General features: G+C 42.0%; 1 protein-coding gene across 1 annotated transcript in view; it reads right to left on the bottom strand.

The window, feature by feature from the left end:
• Positions 1 to 955: 955 nt before the first annotated feature.
• col5a2a (collagen, type V, alpha 2a) overlaps positions 956 to 22,273 on the bottom strand; it is a 34,357-nt gene continuing 13,039 nt past the window's right edge. The window contains exons 2-54 of the mRNA XM_083903164.1: positions 18,834 to 19,052; positions 18,304 to 18,323; positions 18,169 to 18,201; positions 18,034 to 18,066; positions 17,733 to 17,786; positions 16,564 to 16,656; positions 16,153 to 16,227; positions 15,198 to 15,242; positions 15,042 to 15,095; positions 14,873 to 14,926; positions 13,829 to 13,882; positions 13,684 to 13,737; positions 13,501 to 13,554; positions 13,288 to 13,332; positions 13,121 to 13,174; positions 12,924 to 12,968; positions 12,619 to 12,672; positions 12,407 to 12,505; positions 12,255 to 12,299; positions 12,040 to 12,138; positions 11,902 to 11,955; positions 11,642 to 11,749; positions 11,482 to 11,535; positions 11,258 to 11,356; positions 11,096 to 11,149; positions 10,893 to 10,991; positions 10,755 to 10,808; positions 10,596 to 10,649; positions 10,453 to 10,506; positions 10,148 to 10,201; positions 10,006 to 10,050; positions 9,816 to 9,914; positions 9,618 to 9,725; positions 9,440 to 9,493; positions 9,208 to 9,261; positions 8,604 to 8,657; positions 8,464 to 8,517; positions 8,272 to 8,379; positions 8,077 to 8,130; positions 7,928 to 7,981; positions 7,311 to 7,472; positions 6,701 to 6,808; positions 6,504 to 6,611; positions 6,371 to 6,424; positions 6,185 to 6,292; positions 5,903 to 5,956; positions 5,654 to 5,761; positions 5,507 to 5,560; positions 5,297 to 5,404; positions 3,913 to 4,222; positions 3,261 to 3,442; positions 2,935 to 3,177; positions 956 to 2,427 (exon numbers count right to left, since the gene is read on the bottom strand). Of these exons, the coding sequence (XP_083759290.1) occupies positions 2,281 to 2,427; positions 2,935 to 3,177; positions 3,261 to 3,442; positions 3,913 to 4,222; positions 5,297 to 5,404; positions 5,507 to 5,560; positions 5,654 to 5,761; positions 5,903 to 5,956; positions 6,185 to 6,292; positions 6,371 to 6,424; positions 6,504 to 6,611; positions 6,701 to 6,808; positions 7,311 to 7,472; positions 7,928 to 7,981; positions 8,077 to 8,130; positions 8,272 to 8,379; positions 8,464 to 8,517; positions 8,604 to 8,657; positions 9,208 to 9,261; positions 9,440 to 9,493; positions 9,618 to 9,725; positions 9,816 to 9,914; positions 10,006 to 10,050; positions 10,148 to 10,201; positions 10,453 to 10,506; positions 10,596 to 10,649; positions 10,755 to 10,808; positions 10,893 to 10,991; positions 11,096 to 11,149; positions 11,258 to 11,356; positions 11,482 to 11,535; positions 11,642 to 11,749; positions 11,902 to 11,955; positions 12,040 to 12,138; positions 12,255 to 12,299; positions 12,407 to 12,505; positions 12,619 to 12,672; positions 12,924 to 12,968; positions 13,121 to 13,174; positions 13,288 to 13,332; positions 13,501 to 13,554; positions 13,684 to 13,737; positions 13,829 to 13,882; positions 14,873 to 14,926; positions 15,042 to 15,095; positions 15,198 to 15,242; positions 16,153 to 16,227; positions 16,564 to 16,656; positions 17,733 to 17,786; positions 18,034 to 18,066; positions 18,169 to 18,201; positions 18,304 to 18,323; positions 18,834 to 19,052 (4,397 nt within the window). The 3' untranslated portion in view covers positions 956 to 2,280. The remainder of the gene's footprint in view (positions 2,428 to 2,934; positions 3,178 to 3,260; positions 3,443 to 3,912; positions 4,223 to 5,296; positions 5,405 to 5,506; positions 5,561 to 5,653; positions 5,762 to 5,902; positions 5,957 to 6,184; positions 6,293 to 6,370; positions 6,425 to 6,503; positions 6,612 to 6,700; positions 6,809 to 7,310; positions 7,473 to 7,927; positions 7,982 to 8,076; positions 8,131 to 8,271; positions 8,380 to 8,463; positions 8,518 to 8,603; positions 8,658 to 9,207; positions 9,262 to 9,439; positions 9,494 to 9,617; positions 9,726 to 9,815; positions 9,915 to 10,005; positions 10,051 to 10,147; positions 10,202 to 10,452; positions 10,507 to 10,595; positions 10,650 to 10,754; positions 10,809 to 10,892; positions 10,992 to 11,095; positions 11,150 to 11,257; positions 11,357 to 11,481; positions 11,536 to 11,641; positions 11,750 to 11,901; positions 11,956 to 12,039; positions 12,139 to 12,254; positions 12,300 to 12,406; positions 12,506 to 12,618; positions 12,673 to 12,923; positions 12,969 to 13,120; positions 13,175 to 13,287; positions 13,333 to 13,500; positions 13,555 to 13,683; positions 13,738 to 13,828; positions 13,883 to 14,872; positions 14,927 to 15,041; positions 15,096 to 15,197; positions 15,243 to 16,152; positions 16,228 to 16,563; positions 16,657 to 17,732; positions 17,787 to 18,033; positions 18,067 to 18,168; positions 18,202 to 18,303; positions 18,324 to 18,833; positions 19,053 to 22,273) is intronic.

Raw genomic sequence — 22,273 nt, 5'->3', positions numbered from 1 at the left:
CTCGTTGACACATCCACGTAAAAAAAAAATGGAGGACGTGGTGGATAAGTCGCCCCCAGGGGAAGACGTGGTGGTGAACATGGCGGAGACCTGTACTCGTCTGTCTCCAGAGAAAGAGGTGCAGATACAGCAGTTCCTCATCTTAACGCTCCACCGTATCTTCAAGATCAGCGGCGCTCTCAACATAATCAATGACCTCTCGGCTGCCACACACATAAACCGCTATGTGGGGATGTTGCGAAGCAAGTGGGATCTCCCCGAAGACTTCTCTCCGGAGGTCACCTTGTACAGGTCAGTGGCGGAGGGTGTGAACAAAGAGCTCAAGACGATGTTTATGAGGAAGAGGGCGCACATGCTGCTTTTGCCGCACCTACATGTCCAAGGAATCATCCTTGAATGCATTCGGAAACAGATCAAGATTGAAATGAAGCGTCCTTGCTGCAACTGCACCCGCAAATGTATCTTCGTCACCACCTGCATGGCTACGTTTCTCCTCATCGCAGGCGCGATTGTGGCCTTGTGCCTCTTTTTGGTCCAGTAGTGAGACGTGTTTTTTTTTTTTTGAGTCGAGTAGCTTTTATGTGTCGAGAAGTGATATGGTGTAAAGTTGGCTGGGTTTTTTTGGGGGATCGAGGAGCAACACACTTTCTTCCCAGTCACCAAAACCGACTTTGACACAAGAGTTAGGCTAACTGATGACAAAACATTGCAAACATGCAGACATGTGAGTATGTCCATGTGCATGTGTCAAAACAAGGCTTGTTCTATAAACGGTGAACATCAAGACTGTAGGAAACTTTAGAGGGCCTTTCAAGGAATGACTTTGAAGCCCTCCAAAAGTTGACTGATCACCGCTCACAATTTAAATCCTTTTGCCTCAAATGACTTTCAAATTCACCCACGAGTCATACTTGACTCGGCCTATTTCACTGAATGAAATACTTCATGCACCGTTGTGTTGTAAACTGTAGCTAGTAAAGTCCAATAAATACAAACAATGGAATCATGTGACGGCTTGAACGCTAAATTTAAAAACAAACCAACTTATGTCATGTAAGTGCATTTGTCTTTTTAAATGACAAAATAATGTGTAATAAAAATTGATTGTTTTGCAAATTCTGCAAAAGTTGAACTAACCTTGACCTGAATTAATGTGACAAGAGCTTGGGGGGATTTACAAGCATTTTTGTTTAATTTGTTGCATAGCAAGAAATACAAAAGCACACAGGCACTCACAGCCACCTTATTCTGTAAAAGTGATTATATAAAAAAAAGAGCATATAATACTGCAAAGGGGGAACTGACATGCATAAAAAAAATGGAATATTCTGTGCTACCTTTGACCGAAGTAGAGGGAAGGAAAAAAAGTGTCCCAAATCACCACACACCAGTCACACGACACCTCATTCATCTCTCCATCTTTTGACAGAAAGATCTTTATTGTCATCCCCAAACCCTGCACTGTACCGCGAAGCCGGGAGAAGTGCACAAAGATCACACTACTTACAAAAAACAGCACCTGTGAAAATAAAAATAAAAATAAAGAGAAAAAAGACTTACACGTAGTGTCATCATTCTCTCAGTTTTCGGTGACGAGGTAGCTAACACTGAGGAATCGACAGTCTTAATGTGTCTTTAATTTTCTACGTGATCGGTACAGAGTTTAAAAATAACTGGATACAGACATTGGTTTCATCAAAACTTGTCTTGAGAAAATACCTGAGCTGGTAAAGGTGTCATCAGCTGTATTTATTTCCTCAATAGCACCACATTGTTTTTATATTCAGACATTTAAAATGAAAAAAAAATCATAAAAAGAGTCACTGCCGGACAACGTTTGACAACGTGTCAGTGGGAGGGGGGAATTCTGGGCCTATAAACAGCAGTTAAAATATATCTTTTAGTTTTTTAAATTCATAAATTTTTTTGTAATATTGACTTGTGAAAGGAAATGTTAAAGGCTAAGATCTTTGCAGTAAACTAGACTGTAGTTAGTTTTCAAAATGCATGAAGAGTCAAGTCAAGCATACACAAGAAGACAGAGGAATGATTCCGATGTTTAACCCTTTTTTTTTTCTTTTTTGTGTCAATTTCAAACATTCTTCTAACTTACAAATCACCGATGTCTTGAACTGGGTCGAAAGGCACAATAAATATCTTGCCACAAGGCCAGAATAGTTCTCAGTACTTGTATGTACAATGTGGCTGATCGTGTCAGCGGTCAGTTCAAAAGTCTGAGGACTGTCCTCGACGCATCCATATTATTGTGCTTTCGCTCTCTTATAAGAAGCACACGGGCCCGAGGTCGATGCCGAATTCTTGATTTGGGCCACCAATGTCAACAGGAGCAATATCCAAAATTGGAAGTCTTGCTGTTTTCTGTGTCCTGTACTCAAACACTGTCTTGCCCCAGTTGCCGTTTGCTTGCTGTGGATGGGAACACAAAGAGGAACTTGGTCAGTGCAATGTTATATCTGTCATCGCTGAAAAACAATAAAGGAAAGATCTATTGGAAGCCTCAGCCCATCACAATGTTCTGGCTCACTGGTGTTACTTAATTCCCATGAACACACAATGTTGGGGATTTTAAAACCAAAACTATTTCCCGAAAGACACTATCCAGTTGTATTCTCGTGAAGCACCACCATTTAGTTTGATTTAAAAGGGAAGTACAGCTACAGTATCACCTATGCATCCATTAGTTCTGCAAGTATTTCACAATAAAAGCCTTGTTCCAGGGAAACTAAAAGCTAGAACGCTTTTCGAAGACGTATTTGCGACAAATTTGACAGATGTAGGCGTTGATATTGTGGGTTTCACTGTGAATCTGGGGAAATAAAAGTGCTACTACTAAAAGAACTCGACCAGAATTACAGAATATACAGTACCTGATACTCTTAATAATGATTTTCTAAAAGCTACAACGGGACTTACTGAGCAGGAGTCTTCCACCACTGTGTATCTAAAGCGGTTGTTTCCCTCTGCTTTAAGCTCCAGGTCGTTGGAGCCCTTGAGGATCACGGCTTTCTTCAAATTGCCCGTCTTCTCGTCCTTGTAGCCCACAGAGTTCTTGCAGTGGTACGTGATGCTTTGAGACGCCTCTTTGGACAGGAGGCGGATGAAGGTCATCTGCACGGCGATGGAGTTGGCCGGCTGATCTTTGTTGCCGTAAGCAAACTGGAGGAAAGGAATAGAACGATCGATAAAGAGTCGCCCACAAACAACATCTATGTTCCACCAAACAAACGACAAGCTCTCACTTGAGTTCCTCTGTTGATATCTGCTCCGAACCACACAGGCTTGTTCCTGGCGGAGCTCCACCACGCTTTGCGAGGCATGTTGGGTGGGTTGGCGGAAATGCAGGTCTCCCCGGTGTCCATGTTGCAGAAGACTTTGATGGCGTCCTCAGCGCTGCCTTGGTTTGGATCGACCCAGAACTCACCTACAAGATAAAAATGATCAGTGGGTCGTTAGGCTTTGGTAGTGCTGATATTTTGCTGATGTTTCGAGACATCGAGACATTTCCTGATAAGATTCCATCCACACATGTCTCATGTGAGAAGGAAGCAGAGTTTAGATCATGATAAACAAGTGGGCTAACTTGGAGAATAAAACTGTGATCACTCATCACTTTTTTTCCACCATCTTTTAGTTGATTTATGTATCGGGTTCAGGGAGACAGAGCCATTTGTCTATATTTGTGAAGTGTCCACTTCAAAGCCCAATGCTTCTCTTCTGGCTGCTGTAGCCTGATTATTATATAAAAAGCTTGTTCTAAAGCAGCACATTTCTTTTTATTTCAAGTGATTATGCACATTTTACAACCTCTGATTTTCTTGTAGCATGAAATCAGACCTTTATAACGAGTGTGACACTCTCTCCCACTCTGTGTGATTGCTTGCCAACACTCACCACTCTTCTTCATGGGGTAGCATCGCTTCAGGTCATCGCAGGTCCTGGCAGGATATTTCTTGCTGCCGTCTGGACTCTTCATGCTGCCAATCTGGCTGCTGAGAGCCTTCAGCGTGGCCTGGACACTGGGGTCAACAACCACCGCGTTGGTGGAGTTGCTGTTGGGCAGAGCCTCATCCTCACTAAACTCAGGAGGAGGAGGAGGACCAGAGTCGTCATAGTCCTGAGGGCCAAAGAGATCATCCATGGCAGCCGTAGGAGGTCCTGGGGGACCGGGAGGACCTGCAGGACCAGACTCTCCTGGAGGACCCTGTGGATTTAGGAATAGTTGTTTTAATTGTTTGAGCTGTTGTTCAATCTCCTAAGCCTATTTTGTCAGTCACTGCTCAGAAATTGCACACTCATAATAAATCGTAAATGGAACACGAGGGATTTCAGGATGAGTATCTCTTTGGAATGATGCAGATGAATCTCTAAACGTCAATCAAATCAAAGTATAACGTGAACATCATCTCTGCTCAGTTTGACTTTGATCAAGTGAAGCAGAACAAAATTAGAGAGGTTTTAGTACAGAAATTACAGACAAGGTCTCATTTGTCACATTTTAGAAACAGTTGTGCCTTTTGTATTTTTTCATGTTTATTAATGTTCAGTACAGCAGTTCATGGCTTTGTTTCAAAGTTCCTGCATAATTCTATGTATTTTCCATTCCAAAAACGAACACCAGATGGCTCGATTGAGCTGTCTCTCTCTTTGTTGGCCTGTATCTCAGAGAGGGATGGGTCTATATGAATCATCGACAGCTCGTTGGCTGCCTTACAGCCAATAGAAATTGACAGCTTTGTTAGCCAATGAGAAGCAGCAGAACGCCCCGATGTGACACGACTGGCTGCTTCCCGTAGGGTCCCCTACGGAATGTTTTGAGTGTAACACGAAGCAGGAAGTCCATCTGACTTCCTGTGTTTTGTTCGACTGAAAAAATTACTTTTAGCAAATAAATCTTCAAAGGAAATATTAATTTTACAGTTGTCATTCGGCGAACCAATTTCTATTGTCTTTATTCTGTGGCTTTTATCTCCGTAATGCTTTTTCATAGACTGCTTTGACTTATACCGTCAGAAACGGTCGAGTGGGTTACGCAGCGTTACCATACAAAGATTGATGATGTAATACGTATTTAATTATTTGAGCTGTGTTTGTGATGTCACTCTTACCCTAACCCATTTAAAATAGGTTTATACAGCCCAGATTCTGCTGTTTAATTTGATTTCCAGCATCAATATATTCTCTCGTTAAACTTTTCATGCACACTTGTTTACGAACTCTTTACGAAGAATCTCTCACAGTGAGAACTCTTTCTATTTACTATGTGATGAGATCCTACCTCTGGCCCAACTTCTCCACTGATACCACGAGTTCCGGGAGGTCCCATGGGCCCCGGCTGTCCAAGGTATCCTTCCTTTCCATGAGGCCCAATAGGTCCAGGAGGTCCCTTTAGGAGTCACATTATGGTGAATACTTGTTAACCTTATATGAGTGCCTTGATATAAATCTTAACTCAGAATTCTACAAAAGATGAAATTGAGTGATTTACCCTCGCACCACTTGGTCCAACAATTCCTGAACTTCCTTGCTCACCAGTTGTACCCTAAAAAAAAGTGATTTAATTATTTTCCTGGCTATAAATTGAATGGTGAATCTGAAATGGGTCTGACCACATGATTTCATTACTGTGACTTACTGGAGGTCCAGGAAGACCCTGCAAACCCGTGAAACCACGATGTCCCTTCTGTCCCCTCTCTCCATGATCACCAAGGTCACCCTTATCTCCTCTTGGTCCTTGAGGTCCCTGCATAAGAGATTCAGCTCATATTTCTTTTTGTCATGGGAAATGGACTAATAAAAATGTATTTACAAAAGCCCACAATGCATCTAAGGTCTTTCAGCCCCATTGTGTCAAGATGCTTTGATCTGGATATTGCAGACTCACCACTAATCCTCTCTTTCCGGCCGAGCCAGGTGGACCAACTGGTCCTCTTGAGCCCTGCAAATGGGTCAGATCATTATATGGCCTTCAGGGATAACAGGCCACTGCCAGCAAAGATGAATTCCAGCTCTCACATCCTTCCTGTCACTTCATATTAAAGCCAGTCACGTACCAAACAGCCTCCAGAGGTTAAATACAGTCTCCTACCAGAATGTTCTCGTTTGCATGAATGAGTTTACTCTTTTACATTTTGCAGAGACACCGACTTGGAAAAAGTCCACTTACAGCCTCTCCTCGCCTTCCAGCATCACCTGATGCACCAACAGGACCTGGAGGGCCAGGAAGTCCCTGTGGCCCAATCAATCCTTCTGGACCAGAATCTCCTCTATCCCCCTAGAGAAGTAACACTGGTTATTTGCTGCGTGAAGTGTACAACACAACATGTAGCACACAATTCTTGCAGTCACTTACTCTCTGTCCAAGAACACCATCCCGGCCTGGTGGGCCGTCAGAACCTGCAGGGCCCTAAAAAGCACATGAAAACATAACACATGTGACTACTTTAGAGAAATCCCTGAGGGAAGAATTTAAAACTGATACTTACATCAGGACCAGGATCACCACGAGGTCCATTAGCACCAGGAGAACCAACTGGACCTGGGGGACCTTTCTCTCCAGATGATCCTGTAGAACCCTGTTTTCCTGGTGGACCCTAAGAGCAAGAAACAGGTAATTAATAATCAAAAACACACTCATCAAAAGCCACGTTTAATTTTTGGCTATGATGTCAGTGATACAGACCCCTGGTCCTGGAAGACCTGGCATTCCACGCTCTCCTCTCTGACCAGGAAGACCCACAATTCCTCTCTGTCCTGTGGTTCCAGCTGGACCAGGAGGACCGTCAGGACCCTAAAGCATAGATGAAAAATGCTCATTAAAACAAGTTTATGGAAACCTAATGTGAATCTGTTTGGAAATAATACTAAAAATAATATTAATATTTAAAAAACAGACAAACAAAAAAATATGTTTTGATATATATGACTTGTTGCAGCTAGATTTTCTTTTCAATCTCTGTCATAAAACCTAGACTGTTTAAACTCACGACACTGAGTGGCCTTCATTTTAATGAATATGTGTTTCAGAGGAATTACCATCGTCAACAGTAATTATAAAGCAGTTTAAATAAATACAGCATGCTTGGGTCAATAAAAATGCAATTTTCTTTACAGCATGCAGCAGCATGGAGCGATAAGTGGACCATCAGTTTTAATAGTCTTACAAAAATGACAGAAGGACAAATCTTTCAGTTAATTAGAGACATTTTTCCAACAATGTTCCAATATAAATGTTTTAATTTGTTGTGTCAGCATTTATCAAATTGCCTGTCATCACTAAAACATCAGTTTACCGTGGGTCCATCTTCTCCAGAGTCTCCTTTGTCCCCTGGGCTGCCTGATGGTCCTGGTGGACCATGCTCTCCTTGTCTTCCAGGGGGTCCATGGTCTCCACGAAGACCGCGAGGTCCCTCTTTTCCTGGAAGTCCAAGAGGTCCAGGTTCTCCAAGTGGTCCCTGATAGGAAAAGGTCCACCTTATATTATCGCACGACTGTGTAAAGATGCACTCAGACTCTACAGCACAGTAATTGACACAGATATTTGTTGCTAAAATTAATATGAATGGTTTCTCCTTTGGATCATAATCATAATTTACAATTTGAGGCTTTTGATAAAATAGTATTTATCTATGTGGGTTGGAATGTATGTAAGTGGAATGTGCAAATCACAATGCTAATGCATCACAGATGCTGTAGAGGCCCACTTTGGATCTAATATGCAACTAGAGCATGGCTCAGTCTAAGCTCAACCGGCACCAAGGAGAGTCCAAACCAAGATAGAAGAGTTTTGCAGATGAACAGGTGCAGTCAAATGTTCGATGCTTGGAGAAATTTGATTTGAGAGTAGCTGCTGCTGTGTGTTCTAATTTTAATTCCACCTGGTTTCTTGACTGTGTTGAATGATACTTACAGTTGGGCCTGGTGGTCCCACTCTTCCTGCAGATCCAGGGAAACCAGTGGGGCCCTGGAAGCAGAGAAATTAATGTGCTCAGACATAGATCTGCAAGTTTCAACTGATTGACATCTGCACAACAAGAATTAAAGAATAAGGAGTCTTACTGGTGCACCCTGTGTTCCTCTTCCGCCTTTCAGTCCAGCAACACCTACGGGTCCCTGAGAAAACAACAGTCAATTAGAGCCAAATTTCTCAGCAAACACAGGTATAACAACTACTAATGACACTGTTTATAATAGCACGTTACTGTTTGTGTGGAAAAAGTAACAAAACATGTCTTTATAGGATCTGCAGCTCACATGAGGTCCATGAGCGCCAGACAAGCCTTGAGGTCCAGGTGATCCGGCATCTCCTTTCTGGCCCGGCTCTCCAGGCTCTCCCTTGACTCCGGGTTGACCGTCAGGACCCTGTAGAGTGTAAGAGTTGGGTAAGAAATTATTTCAACAAATATATAACTGCTATAAAGCTGAGAGATGTGTTTAATTACTTACAGGGGGTCCAGAAAATCCAACGGCACCAATTGGACCAAGTTCACCTCTTGCTCCCTGTGGAAAAATATTTATATGCAAGTTTATACCACTGCGCTATAAACAAGACCAAATAGGATTAATGACAGACCAGGTAGACTCACAGGCATTCCTCTGGATCCTGGAGGTCCAGCTGGTCCTTTGGGTCCAGGTTCACCCTGAAATGATTACACAGATTGACTGACAATAGTTTTTGAGCATGTGTCGTTCCATAAAGCCAGTATTTTTTTATTTTTCTAAGAAGCAGTGCTATAGCTGAAGTCATCACAAGCTGACAGATGCTTTGAGTCTCTGCCAAGAAAATAAGAATGAACAGTTTAATGGGCATCCCTGGGAAATAACACTTTCTCAGTCACAACTTCACATTCTGACATAGTTGAGGAAGTGCAGAAGGAGGCAGTAGAGGGAAAGGAACGAGGAAAGGAAGACAATAATGCAACATTACAGATGTAAACTGCCATTAAAACAACAACAAACAAACCCGAGGTGACAAAGATTGAAGTAGAAGAGAATTACATTAAGGAAAGCGACAAAGTAATTGATGATTTAATCCAGGAGAAGGCAGTAAGTCTCAGACAACATTATGGAGGCCCACTGGGGAAAAACAGCACCACCAGCTAACCAACCATACTTCCTGTAGCATAATCTTGAATCATTGATAGCTGCTTTTGTGATGTGCGTAAAATACAAAACAAAACAAAACTGTACCTTCTCACCACTGGGTCCGGCAGGTCCTAGTGGGCCAACAGGACCTGGGGCCCCCTGTTGGCAGAAAAGAAACACTGTTGGAGATACTGGCTCATCATCGCTACCATTAACCTGTGCTGTCATGTCAGTGGATGCATCTATTTGAACAAGCTGTGACAAGCCTTACAAAGGTAACTTGAATGACTGTGTTCATGTCGACTATTTGCACTGAGTGAAAGAAAAATGTTCTTACTCTTGCTCCATCGTTTCCTGGTGTACCTTCTGATCCTTTCTCACCAATAGATCCCTATGCAGACAGAAGAAAATAAACATTGTACATTCAAGATAGCTTGTGTTATGCATGCGCTACACAATGTTTATCGTGAGTAAGAAATACAAATATTAGAAGTTGATGATGATGACAAACTTACCCTGTCACCTTTAGGCCCAGAAGGCCCAGAGATGCCTCTTTCTCCCGGCATTCCCTGAAGACCTGGAGGACCCACATCACCGAGGGCACCAGTAGGACCAGGGCTTCCCTGCAGTGACAAATACCAAGAGTTAGTGTTTTTCTTTTGTCTGTCTGTGGCATAAAAAACATACAATAGATTGTCCTATTGTAATAATACCTTTGGTCCATCTGGACCAGGGGCGCCGGGAATTCCTTTCGGTCCCTGCAGACCATTTGGGCCTAAATCTCCTCTCTCTCCAGGTATTCCACGCTCCCCCTGGAGAAAAAAAATATCACTTTCACAGTCAAGCAGGAAGTACGAAGTCTTTGTCAACTGTAGAGAATATGTGATCGGGAGATTCACTTACCCTTGGTCCAATTTGACCAACAGCACCAAGCTCTCCAGGAATACCCTGACAGACACAAACACAGGTATGATTTGAATCCAAACAGAGTTTACAATACACACACAACTGATGTATGAGTGTGTAAACATTTTGGCACACTCACTTGATCACCTGGTTTTCCAGGTTCTCCTGGGGGACCTTGATTTCCAGGCAGACCCTAAAGAACACATACGTTTTACATACATGGCCATTAGAATACTTCACACATTCATGCTCACTGTTAAACTGCATCTTTCTTTGACATTTTTTTTTTGGTGAGGCATGATTCCTCTACTTACTCTTCCCAGAAAACAATGTTGTCACGTAACATTTAATTTCCTAATGTAATAAGGTACTTTTAAAAAGTAACATTGGACGACCAGCTACTCATGGAATGACTCTCACTACCAGACAAAACCCATTACCTACCTGGAATCCATTTACACCTGGAGGTCCTTGCTCTCCTCTGTCTCCTGCAACACCCTGTGAGGAAAGACATTAAAGTATCAGTCATTTGTTGATGACAGTTCGGGAGGAAAATGCAAATAATGTAAAATACATCAGAAACTTACAGATGGCCCTGGGGGACCAGCTGGGCCCACTTCACCATCTTTTCCAGGAGGTCCCTGAAAACAAAGTGGCAGAAATAAGATCAAGCAGAACCCGATGATCCATGTTAAAGAAAACATGCAAACAAGTACACCATTTTTTCAGTCATCTACAGTACTCACCCTTTGACCTGACACGCCTGCAGATCCTTGTTCGCCTGTCTTTCCTGGGTCACCCTTTCAAAGTAAAGTGAATTTAAGAATGAGGAACTGATCGATCACCTTTAACAGACCTTTAATACATTGACTTTGCCATCTTACGCTGAAGCCCTTGGGGCCTGGAACTCCCATAGTTCCTGCAGGACCTCTGTTTCCAATGGACCCTGCTGGACCTGGACGACCATCCTCACCTGGGGCACCCTAAATAAGAGGAAAAGCAAATTTTACTCAGCCTTTGAGATATAATCTGACCACATGTCACAGTATGTCCAACGACTTATTTGTGAATGATCAATTTGACCTACCAGTGGTCCTGGCTTGCCTTCTGCGCCCTGGACTCCAGGGGTACCAGTAAGACCCTTTGAAATATCAAAGAAAGTATAGTTAACAGACATTACACAGAAAAAATAAAGACAATTAAAAGATGTTCAGTCTTGGAAGAAAAAAATCAAGCTCTTCAGTGTTACCCTTGCACCTGGTAGACCAGGTTCTCCTGTACGACCAGGGTCGCCTAGAGAACCTTTGGGCCCTGGTGGTCCAGATGTTCCACGATCTCCTTGAGCACCCTTTACAAAAAATAACATTTTTGATTATTCAATTTTGCTGTTTCTATTTGCTTTTGTGGTTATACCATTATGAGTTAAAGAGTAAACCAACTTCTAGAAGCAGTTTGTGTGAAAATGCACTGTACCTTAGGTCCTGGAAGCCCATCAGCACCAGGGAATCCTCTGTTACCAGGAGATCCCTGTGAAACACATCAACACGTTAGATTTGTACACACCTACAGTGACAAAAAAAAGGGTGGCTCAGTTATTGACAATATTACAATGAGACGCAGAATGATGACTCACTCTCTCACCAACAGGACCACCAGGGCCGATAGAGCCAGAGTCTCCACGTGTCCCTCGCTTTCCTTCCTCGCCCTGAGGTCCAATCACACCCTGGGACCCTGATGGACCCTAGAAAGTTGACATGTAAGTCAAAACACAGTTGAAACCAAGAAAGTCCCCTTCCTTGTATTTTATTCCCTTGTTTTAAAAGGTCCAATCAATAAATAATTTGAATTTTTACTTAAATGCAAAGAAATTCTGCAGATTCATATGGAGCTTACAGATTCTCCTTTGGGTCCAGATTCTCCTTTAAATCCTGGTACACCAACATCTCCCTGGAACACAAACGTTCAAAGATATTTTGTATGTAGTATATTTTACAAAAGATTGATAAAAAGTTATTCTAAAAGCCATATTACCAGTTGTCCTTTAATACCAGGCTGACCAGTGCTTCCCTGAGGTCCTGGCGGGCCAGGGGGTCCAATATGGCCGCCTTGACCTTGTGGACCAAGATTACCCTGTGAAAAGTCAGTCATGTTACATGTGACCTCACATCATAGCTTTACTGTATTAGAGATTGTCATAATTACTAATATGTTGCAGTTCTACTTTATATACAAAACTGTGTACATACCACTGGTCCCTTGGCACCAGGCCCACCATCTGTGCCCAAGGGTCCCTTTAAGCACAAATGTTATCTGGTTAGATCATAAAAGCAATCCATACAAAACATCCTTATGATGCTTTGTATGTAATGTGGAAGTAGAAGTAAAGTAAGAAACTGACCTGCAAGCCAAGTGGTCCCGCTCTACCCTGATGACCGGTCTCTCCTCTCTGTCCCTGTGGGCCCTCGGGACCCCTGACTCCAGTGGGACCAGCTTGTCCCTTTAGGAAGCAATCACAGTACAATTAACAAACAGGAAATATGACTTTGACACATCTGGTTTTGAATTAGGTATCACATAAGAGTGAAGGAAGAGTGATTTATCTATACTTGCCTTCATTCCTGGGGTTCCTGGATATCCAGATGGGCCACTGAGACCCAGAGGACCCTGTTAAAACAAACAGCAACGATGACTTACATGCATTTATACCTTATGTGGAAGTGACATCACTGGTCTTATCAGGTAAATGTAAATATTGACATTTAAAGGTGATATGTGTAGGAAATATGTTATATTACATAATAAAATGGCCATGATAGGTCAACAGAAAGATTTGTTAGCCATGGTTAGCAAATTAGCAAAATTTGAAAATAGGAAGATACTGGTCGATGCTTATTAAAGTATAAACGCTCCCTTACCATTGGACCAGGTTTTCCAAGATTACCAGGTGACCCACGTTTTCCCTAAAAGTAAAGAAAGACACAATTCATAAACAGTTCATAAAATAGGCAGTCAAATAGCAGCCCTTAAAATAAACCTGTTGTTTTCAAATGTTGGATTTTTAAAGACATTAAGGAGAAAACCGGCTACAGTTACATAGTGTTATCATCCTTACTGCTATTCCGCCGGGTCCTGGACGTCCTCTCTCCCCTGGCATCCCAGCGGGACCCTGTTAGACACGTACAACTCAAGATTAGAGCCATCTTTCATGAAATACTTGTATTTAAAGTTAAAGTCAACTCAACATAAATAAAGCAGTTGAACTTTTAGAATATTATTTACCATGGGTCCAGGTCCTCCCATTGGACCAGGGGGGCCAGTGGCACCCTGGAAAACCACAAAAAAGGGATGTGTTTTAGTGAACATGTAACATGACATGTAAGATACTTGACAAGCCCTTTCAAACTGCAATTAAGCAATTCATTCAGACATCATTAGTATTATTTAACGAACAAGCAGACAACCACTGAGCACACAGACTGGAAATGAAAGTACCTTAGATCCAACAGCTCCAAATTCACCTTTTTGACCTTGTGGTCCACCGTGGCCCTGACAAGAAAAAAAAAATACTGAACTGAAAGTGACTCTGACACATTTTCTCATCATCATCATGTAAACCAAAAGGAAGGAAGAATGTATTTGTTATGACATCTGTGTTTATTGATAGTCAATACTTACTCTGTGACCCTTCAGTCCAGGAGGCCCGGGAGTACCAGGGAATCCTCGAGGACCCTACACAACGTGACATGGAACAGCATCATCAGTTCGATCTCCTGAGGATTTAACAGGTACTTGGTTTAGTTGTGAGTGTAGAGACACTTACTGCTGATCCAGGGAATCCAACCTCTCCAGAATTTCCTGATGTGCCTGACTCTCCCTGTTTGAGGACATTAGGACATTTATTTTGTTGTAAAAGTTAAGGTAATGTTTTTTTAAACTCATCAAGATGTCTAGAAACATGAACCATCATTGGCTTCTTTGCAGGAACCAAATCCTTTCATTACACGGTTGTCATGACGCATGAAGTCTTTTATTATCTCTTACTAACACGTGAAAGACAAGGGAGGAGAGAAAAATGTCCAATAACATGTTTGTATTCAAGGGAGACTCAATCTTCTGTCACTCTGGTGTGGAAAAGAAAGTGTTAGCATGCAGGTCAGTGAGGGTATGCAATTACACAAGCAGTAAACCATGACAGCTCGGGTGTCTGTATTGTGTACTGTGATTGTTAATTAGCTTCAGGATCCTCTTCAAACAATGGGACAAAGAACTAATTAGTCATTTGAAATGTTTCTTACAACTGTGGTTGCCAACAGGTACACTACCATTCAAAAGTTTGGGGTCACCTATACAATTGTTCTGTGTTTTAAATTAAAACTCACACTTTTATTCATCAAATGAGTTGCAAAATGAATGGAAAATATAATTTCTAATCATCCAATAGCCTTCTAACGTGATTAGCAAACACAATGTACCATTAGAACACTGGAGAGATGGTTGCTGGAAATGGGTCTCTGTACACCTATGTACATATTCCAGACGTTTGCAGCTAGAATAGTTGTTTACCACATTAACAATGTATAGAGTGTATTTCTGATTCATTTAATTTTATGTTCATTGAAAAAAAAGGGCTTTTCCTTCAAAAACAAGGACATTTCTAAGTGACCCCAAACTTTTGAACGGTAGTGTAGAACAGAAACAGTGGCAGTTCACCAAAAACTAGACGACATCTGCTCATATACATTGTCTCTCAAGTCCAACTCCATCACTGCACTGTAGTTTATCAGGAGCTAATTCGTTGGCAGGAACTATAGTCCTTGGGTTCCAAGATTGCACATATCATGATAGAACCCAGTGCAATACTTACATCTTCACCTGCTTTCCCTGGAGGACCCTCAGGTCCCCTCTGGCCACTTGGACCCTAAAAATACAAACAACGACAAACAACTATATTCAACCCAATCCAGTGGTCGTACAAGAATGTGCAATAAGACTTGAACACACATAATTGAATTTATAAAGGAATAGCATTATACCATATGTCCTGGATCTCCAACATCTCCAGGAGGCCCTTGTTGTCCACCATGACCCTAAACAGGAGGGAGGGAAATGTTTGAATTAAATGAACTAATATTATTACTTATTGCATGGTTGTCATGGTCAAACATGGTGAAGACGCTGTGCGAACTTACTGGTGTGCCGCTTGGTCCAGGAGGTCCTCTTGTTCCTGCCTCACCCTAAAACAGAGAGAGTGAACAACGACCAACAATGAATTAAGTCGTTTAAATGAACCGTCAATAAATACATGATTGAAAACGAATGCAGAGAAAGATACTTTACACACACAGAGACTCAGGAATAATATTCATATAACAAACTGAACTCACCACCAACAACAGTACAGACAATTCGCATTAAAAATATATTTTGCAGACCGCAAATCATGTTTTTGGCATGTGGCGCCACCGCCGTCTACCAATCATTGGAGTCAGTAGAGTCTCAGCTGCCGAGCAACCACGGGTTGCCAGTTACGTCTGAGCTACAATGGCGGAAAAAACGAAACCTAAAACACCTCGGTATTTTGAATTTGAGTGTAGTAACTGTTTTTGGCCACATTCTCACATATGGCACCTTTAAAACAAGAGAAAACATCTCTGCTTAAACACAGAGGCTTTAAAATGCATCATGGGAAAAGTCGAGTAAATTCTACTCCCTCAATCTAACACTAGATCTATGGAAGAACATAAGAGCATCCCAGCTCACTGAAGGTAGAACACATTTTCATGGAAAAAGCCAACAGATTGTGGTTTGCTAAATGGTTGTCTTCCTCAGACGTTCATTCGTTTTGACTGAAAACACAAATTATTTAAACCCAGAGCTCGAAAGGTGTTTCAGCAACTCTTTTGAGCATTGGTTAAAAACATATGCAGCGAGTATTGGCAGCGAGTACACACACATTTTAACACATCGGCATAGAGATGTCCTCAGAACTGCCAGCTTGCCGCTCTCCTCTGCCAGAAAAAGTCAATTTTCTTACGCGGAATCAAAGCTTATTTCCGGAGACATATGGGGCTTTTGTCGGATTAACAGAGACACTGACGCATTTTGGCAGCTTTTTTTTTCACATTTTCGCCAACGTCGTCTTACCCTGGAGCCGCTCAGCATGCCTTGTGGTCCCGATTTGCCGTCAAATCCTGATGCCATGTGGGCTCCGAGACCCTGCTGCAGAAACAAAAACACCACTTTGTTTGTTTATCATTTAGGGAGACAGAAGGGGGGGATAAATTAAAAGCAAATCCGGTGTCCCAGTGCTTTATAACGGCAACATAAGGTTATAAAATAAAACTGTGCAAAACAAATCTAACTAATGAAAAGCTGTCACATATTATACTCGGTACTAAAAAGCCCAGTTGGTACATGATTCACCTTTAATCCCATCATACACATAGGCTGTCACTGACATCACATTAGCTACAGGGAAGTTTAGTTTAGGCTTTGTTTGTTTGCTTCCGTTCCCGCACGTGCATGTATTTGAAGAGCACTTCCTGCTTTACTCACCCCAGGGTGTGTTGGATGTCCTGGAGGTCCTGGTTCACCAGGCTGACCCGGCACACCGGGCTCTCCATCGTAACCTGCAACACCGCGCAGGCCCTAGAAAGCACAGAGATAGATAGCGGGAGAGGGAAACTGCTGAGTCACTCATTTAAAATAAATTGTTAAGCTCATTCTGCCACCAAGTCATTGTTTTACAGCTAGGAAAGCACCTCGCTGCACTTTTTTCCCACGTAATTGTGCTGATTAAGCGTTTTTTATATAAAGAAGTGAAATAAAGACTCGCTCAATCAATCAGTGCCGCCAAGTCACTTTGCTCAGCTTCAGAGTACAGTGGGTCCAGTTTATTACAAATGATGCAGATTAATTTCTGCGGCTGTGAAAGTGTGTGCAGCGTGGGGGGGGGGAACCGTCAGTTATGTGCTAATAAATCACTCTAGAACCTGCTGCCCTCAACCGGATTGCAACTCCACCAAGAGGGCACGTTCATTCATCAAGCAGCGACGTTTTTGCTTGGTCAGCGCGCTGTACATCAGCGTTCCTCATTACATTACATTTAGACTGTTGGTCTCTTACCCTTGAACTGTCTTGTTTTCATACATACAGTATTTTTTACTTTGACCTCTGTTGCGACTTTGATAGAATGAGGAGTAAAAGTTTCTCATGACGTCAAAGAGTCTGGAGGTCTGGAGCGAGAGCTGCAACTAACGTTTATTCCCGTAATGGATTAATCTGTCGATTATTTTCTCGATTAATAGCTTGGTCCGTAAAATGTCAAAAAACGTTGATCGGTGTTTGTCAAACCTGGAAATGACGATTAGCAAAATAGTTGCAGATTAAGTTAGTAATAATTGATTAATTGATTCAGCTCTAAAAAAAACATCTTCATGTCAGGCTGTATATGGAGGCTAAGAAACAGAAATGAACGGCACAGACTGAGTTCTTGGCACAGATTCATAATTGCACTATAAATGATGGCCAATAAACTCAGGCCTCTAAAATGCTATTACGTCGTATATGACCATATGTGCTGCGGAAAGCCCTAAAAGGAATATTGACGTATGACAAAATGTACTGAGCAAAAAAACAGGCAGAAGGATCAGATCACCATGTGGTAACCTAAGACTATATGTTGTGTGTTTTTCTGTCTGTGCAGTGTTGTGGATGTGACGTACAGGCCTTCCTTTGTTTCCACGTGATCCTCGATCTCCTGGAGAGCCGGGAGGTCCCTGTCGTAAATCAGCAAAAAAAAAAAACAGTCACGACACAACAAAGTGTACCGTACTTCAGGTGTGTGTAGGTTGTTTCAAACACCACACGGACTCAGACAAAATATATATAACACCATGCACAAAATGTGGATGCCCTTTTCAAGGTGATGCTAAGCAGGAGGTAATTGTCCTCTTCTGCCATCTAGTGTCGATTTAGGATCGCTGAACAACCCTAAAAGTAGGGAACAATGGTTAATATCCTCACCATAGGTCCGGGACGGCCCATAATTCCAGTGATCTGTGGAGGAATTATAAGAAAAAAACACACTCAGATCCTGCATTTAGACTAAACCTTTGTTTGATCATGAAAAAAAAATCTGCGTCAAATGTTTAAACTCACAAGTGGGACATCGCCAGGTTCACCCTTCTGACCCTGAAGGAACAACCAGAAATGACAAAAGCCTTTAAAACTGCAATCATGTGATGATCATTAAAAATAAAAAAATAAAGGACAATGCATAAGGCTGCACCCTACCTTATAGATCCTGTTTCCACCTATATTGAGAGAAAAAAGCATACAATATCACATTATTTCTTCATTGATTAAAGACAAACAAAAACTCATTTTAGCCACTTAAAAAGGGCTCACCTACTAAACTCTATGATATCTTCAGAATATGTTTGCCTTTGTATTGCGCAGTTAGTTGTTTTTTGTGATCAAATTGAACTTCCTGTGCCAATGTGAACTAAAAAAAAAACACTGATTGCTCTCTCTCTCCTTTTTTTCTACAGCGACTTTGGTGCGGGAGAGTGAGCACTTTGCAATCTCATTCATCCTTCCAGTTGTAAAAGGTCGTCTAAAGGTGAGACAAACATATGATCCATTTTATTTGGGAACACCTTTTGGCTCAGATCTGTTTTTCTGTGTGGCAGACAAGGATCCATGTCATCACGCTGGTTCCTAGGACATCAGGTGTGAACAACACAAACTAAACTATCACTTTTTATGTGTTTGGAGTGCAGCAGCCTGATAATAGCTTTCTGACAGATTGTCTTTTAACCCACCGAAAGAAGTCGTGCCGCCGTCGGTGGATGCAGCCTCGCAAACGGGGCAGCACTCGCCGTCGGGGATGGTTATCTTCTCGCAGTTGGTCACCTCGTCGCACTGGATTTCGTCGCACAGGACATCGCCGTTGTCACAAACACAGATCCGGCATGGCTCCGGCTTCCAGATGTCCCTGTTTGTGTACAACTGGCCGTCAGCCTTGCAGTCCTTGCTCGCATCTGGAACACGGAGAAGACACTATCAGGTTTGTGCAGTTAAATACATCACACACACAAAATAATTGAGTTTTTATTCTCCTATTATCACCCTTCCTTTAGTCATGTTTTCTGTAGCTGATACCTGCCCCAACATGTCCCAGCTGCCTCAGCAGAGGAAATATTTCACATACATGCTGTGTTGGCGGTGATGGAAAAATGTAGATAGATTTTTTTTTGAATGTTAAAGCCAAAGTCATTCATATCAACCGGTGCACTCGACCGTCTCTATTTACACAATGCCGTACACGGCACACAGCTGAAACAACAACAAGCGTGTGTGTTTGCCATGTGTGTTCCAGAGTGCAGCATCCTGCACAGAGACTCAGAGAATCCCAGTCTAGAAAGTGCAGCCCTTTGTTGAAAGTCTCCAGCCGTTCTCCGGCATGAGATCACTTCACTTCCTGTTCAAGCTCAAAAACTGGACACATGTTTCAAAAGACGGCAGCTTTTTTTCCCCCAAAATGTCTCCATGAATGTGTTTTAAAAGAACTTTATATCACAAATGTGCACGAAACAGAACTCAAGCCACTATATTATCAACATGTGTGACTAAAATGCATGCTTATATGTGTTTCTTCTTCCAGAATATGCAAACAAATGCGTAGATATGTTGGACATCGGTCAAGTCTGCAGTGAGGAGGCCCCTGAATCCCTCACCTGTTCCTATTAAAACCAGCAGGTGGCAGCTCTGAGCTTCAAACTACAGGTAAGTCAGGTTGTCTGGCTCCTAAAAGAGAGGCTTGCAGAGTGTAACCTGGCACCTATCGAATAATAGAGTGTTCTGTAGAGAACACGGGCTTCATGCTTCCAGGTTGGCTTTTCAACAAGACTACATGTTGTAACACGGTCGACCCGATGCAGATTTATTGTATATTTCAGTTCGACAAGCATGAGACAGAAAGTAGTAGCTTGAGTGTTGACCCTGAATCGGAATGCTTATCCAGATTCACCGACATTTTTCTTTTTTCCTCCTTTGGTCTTAACCTACATCGCCAGAAAATTCCATCCACATCTGTTCTTTGCTTTTTTTCCCTTTTTTTTAGATATGCTGCTCACAGACAGACAGACGAACACAGCCAAAAAATAAAAATAACCTCCACAGTGGAGCTCATCACTTTGATTTGGCTTGTTTTCTGATGCCAAACTCAAACTATAAGACCCACCCTACTCTCATTTTCTGCTTATACACTTGTGTATAAGTGGGAAAAGTCTGATTAAATACACCGGCACATAGCATACGTCATAAAAATCACCAACAGCTCCTAAAAACACTATTTATATCCATTTTAATTGCAATTGCAACTCCAGCAGATGTTCAAATTTTGGCACCTCCCCATTGGTAGGAGCAAAAAATACCATGTGTCTGACTATAAATATGACATCAACACTCTCTTGAATTTGTCTTAGTCTTAACACTCTTCATTCAAACGCAACAAAGTCCCCAAAACCAACACGTTCACATACAGGCCTTGACGAACTCAAGAGCCTCAGTGATAAACACGACGAGACTCTGTTGGTGCAAGATCGGGCAGAGTCACTGTAAACAGAGGATGGAGTGATAATTTACATCCAACGTTGCCTGAACAAAAACATCACATGGTCGTCCTTTAATTAAGGGGAAACTCGAGGCTCGAGGTTTGTGCAGCTGCGCCGTGTAATCTGCTCATTACATCTAATCTCACAACAATGGCTGAATGTGATATAGTGAGATTGGCAAGTGTGGTGTTTTCATATAAATGTGTATTGTGTAGACACCGACAGATACTTAGTGATGGAGTAGTCTGTTATAGTAGGATAGTATATTATCTGCCTTTTAATTTGACTTTATATTAACGTTCACTCACACTTTGACTTAGATCAGATCCTTTCACATAGGTCATGTGTACTTCATCTCTATCTGTGCTGTATCTTTACTTCGACTCTCTCAGTCTCTCTGATAAAAGTATTTATCGATGATTTTAAAACCAAACTTTGCCCTTTCAATGGCCAGAAACATCAAAAGTCTGAATCTACAGTTGTGACCATTTTAAAACGAGAAACAACGCATATGTGTCAATTTCTATTGATTTTCGACAACAGTTCACTCGTGTTTTCTAGAAAAAAAATACACTCTTAGAAATAAAAATGCTAAGAACCATATACGGTTCTTCGGCTTGTCCTCATAGGAAGTTCCACCTGGAACCTTTATTACCAAGGTTTTTAAAACCCTTTATTCAGGAAAGGGGTTTTAAAAAGTTCTCTGGATGAAAATGGTTCTTACTGGAACCATTAGTGTTACCAAGAACCCTTGAATCAAATGGTTCCAGGTAGAACCTCAGCCCTTGTAGAAGAACACTTTTGGAGCATAGTATCTGTAAGACTGACAGGACTTAAACTCTTGTCAGCACGTCTTTTGCCACTTTTCTTTCCTTGAAACAACCTGGAGTGAACAGTAGTTTTACTTTACACCGGTTTTCAGGGATGTGTTGTGTGAAATTTACTGGAAGAGAAGTGTAGTTTTTTTTGGAAGCGGCCTGAAAAAAGCCACCACAAGCCTTTGGGTGGGGGGTAATGGAGGAGGGGGACGCTCACTTTTTCCCCTCCTCTCAGCTAATTCATCGCAGTCTCCACACTTTTCCACAGACACCAAAGAGCCACATTTAGTTGAATGGTTACAACAGTGAAAAGGCATTCCCCCACCCCCCCTTCATGACTGCTCCATCTGGATTTTCCACGAGTCAGCGTTGAGGGCAGACAGTTAGTTTCCTCTCCTGGTTTTTAAAACATGGAGTCTGCAGCTCCTCAACATGACTCATGTGTCTCGTCTATACCTAACCGTCAGACGCCAGCCCAGATAACAAAGAATCCAACCTCCTCTCCTGTCCTGAAGTCACGAAGAACTCAAAACCTGCCGTTGATGTGATGCAGTTGGCAGATGTTAGCAAAAATGAAAAAAAAAAAAAAAAGGGGGGGGGGGGGTTAGTTTATGTATTTCCCTTGGCTTATATGGAAACACTCATAACATAGTGTGTTTGGGGAGAATCTATTGCAGCCAGAAGTTGAGAGGTTAGTAAATGACCTTATGGAAACAATGAGTCAGTTTAAACTGGATCGCTCATTTCCTTTTTGCAAAAAAAAGGGAGAAAAAAAGAATTAAAGACATGTGCGAACGAGTGCAAGCCCCACACTGATTGTGCTTTTTC

Source organism: Microchirus variegatus (genome assembly GCF_963457635.1).
Source record: "Microchirus variegatus genome assembly, chromosome: 16".
Classification (NCBI taxonomy): domain Eukaryota; kingdom Metazoa; phylum Chordata; class Actinopteri; order Pleuronectiformes; family Soleidae; genus Microchirus; species Microchirus variegatus.
Note: the sequence above shows the minus strand (reverse complement) of the source record. Positions and strands in the feature narration are given on the sequence as shown.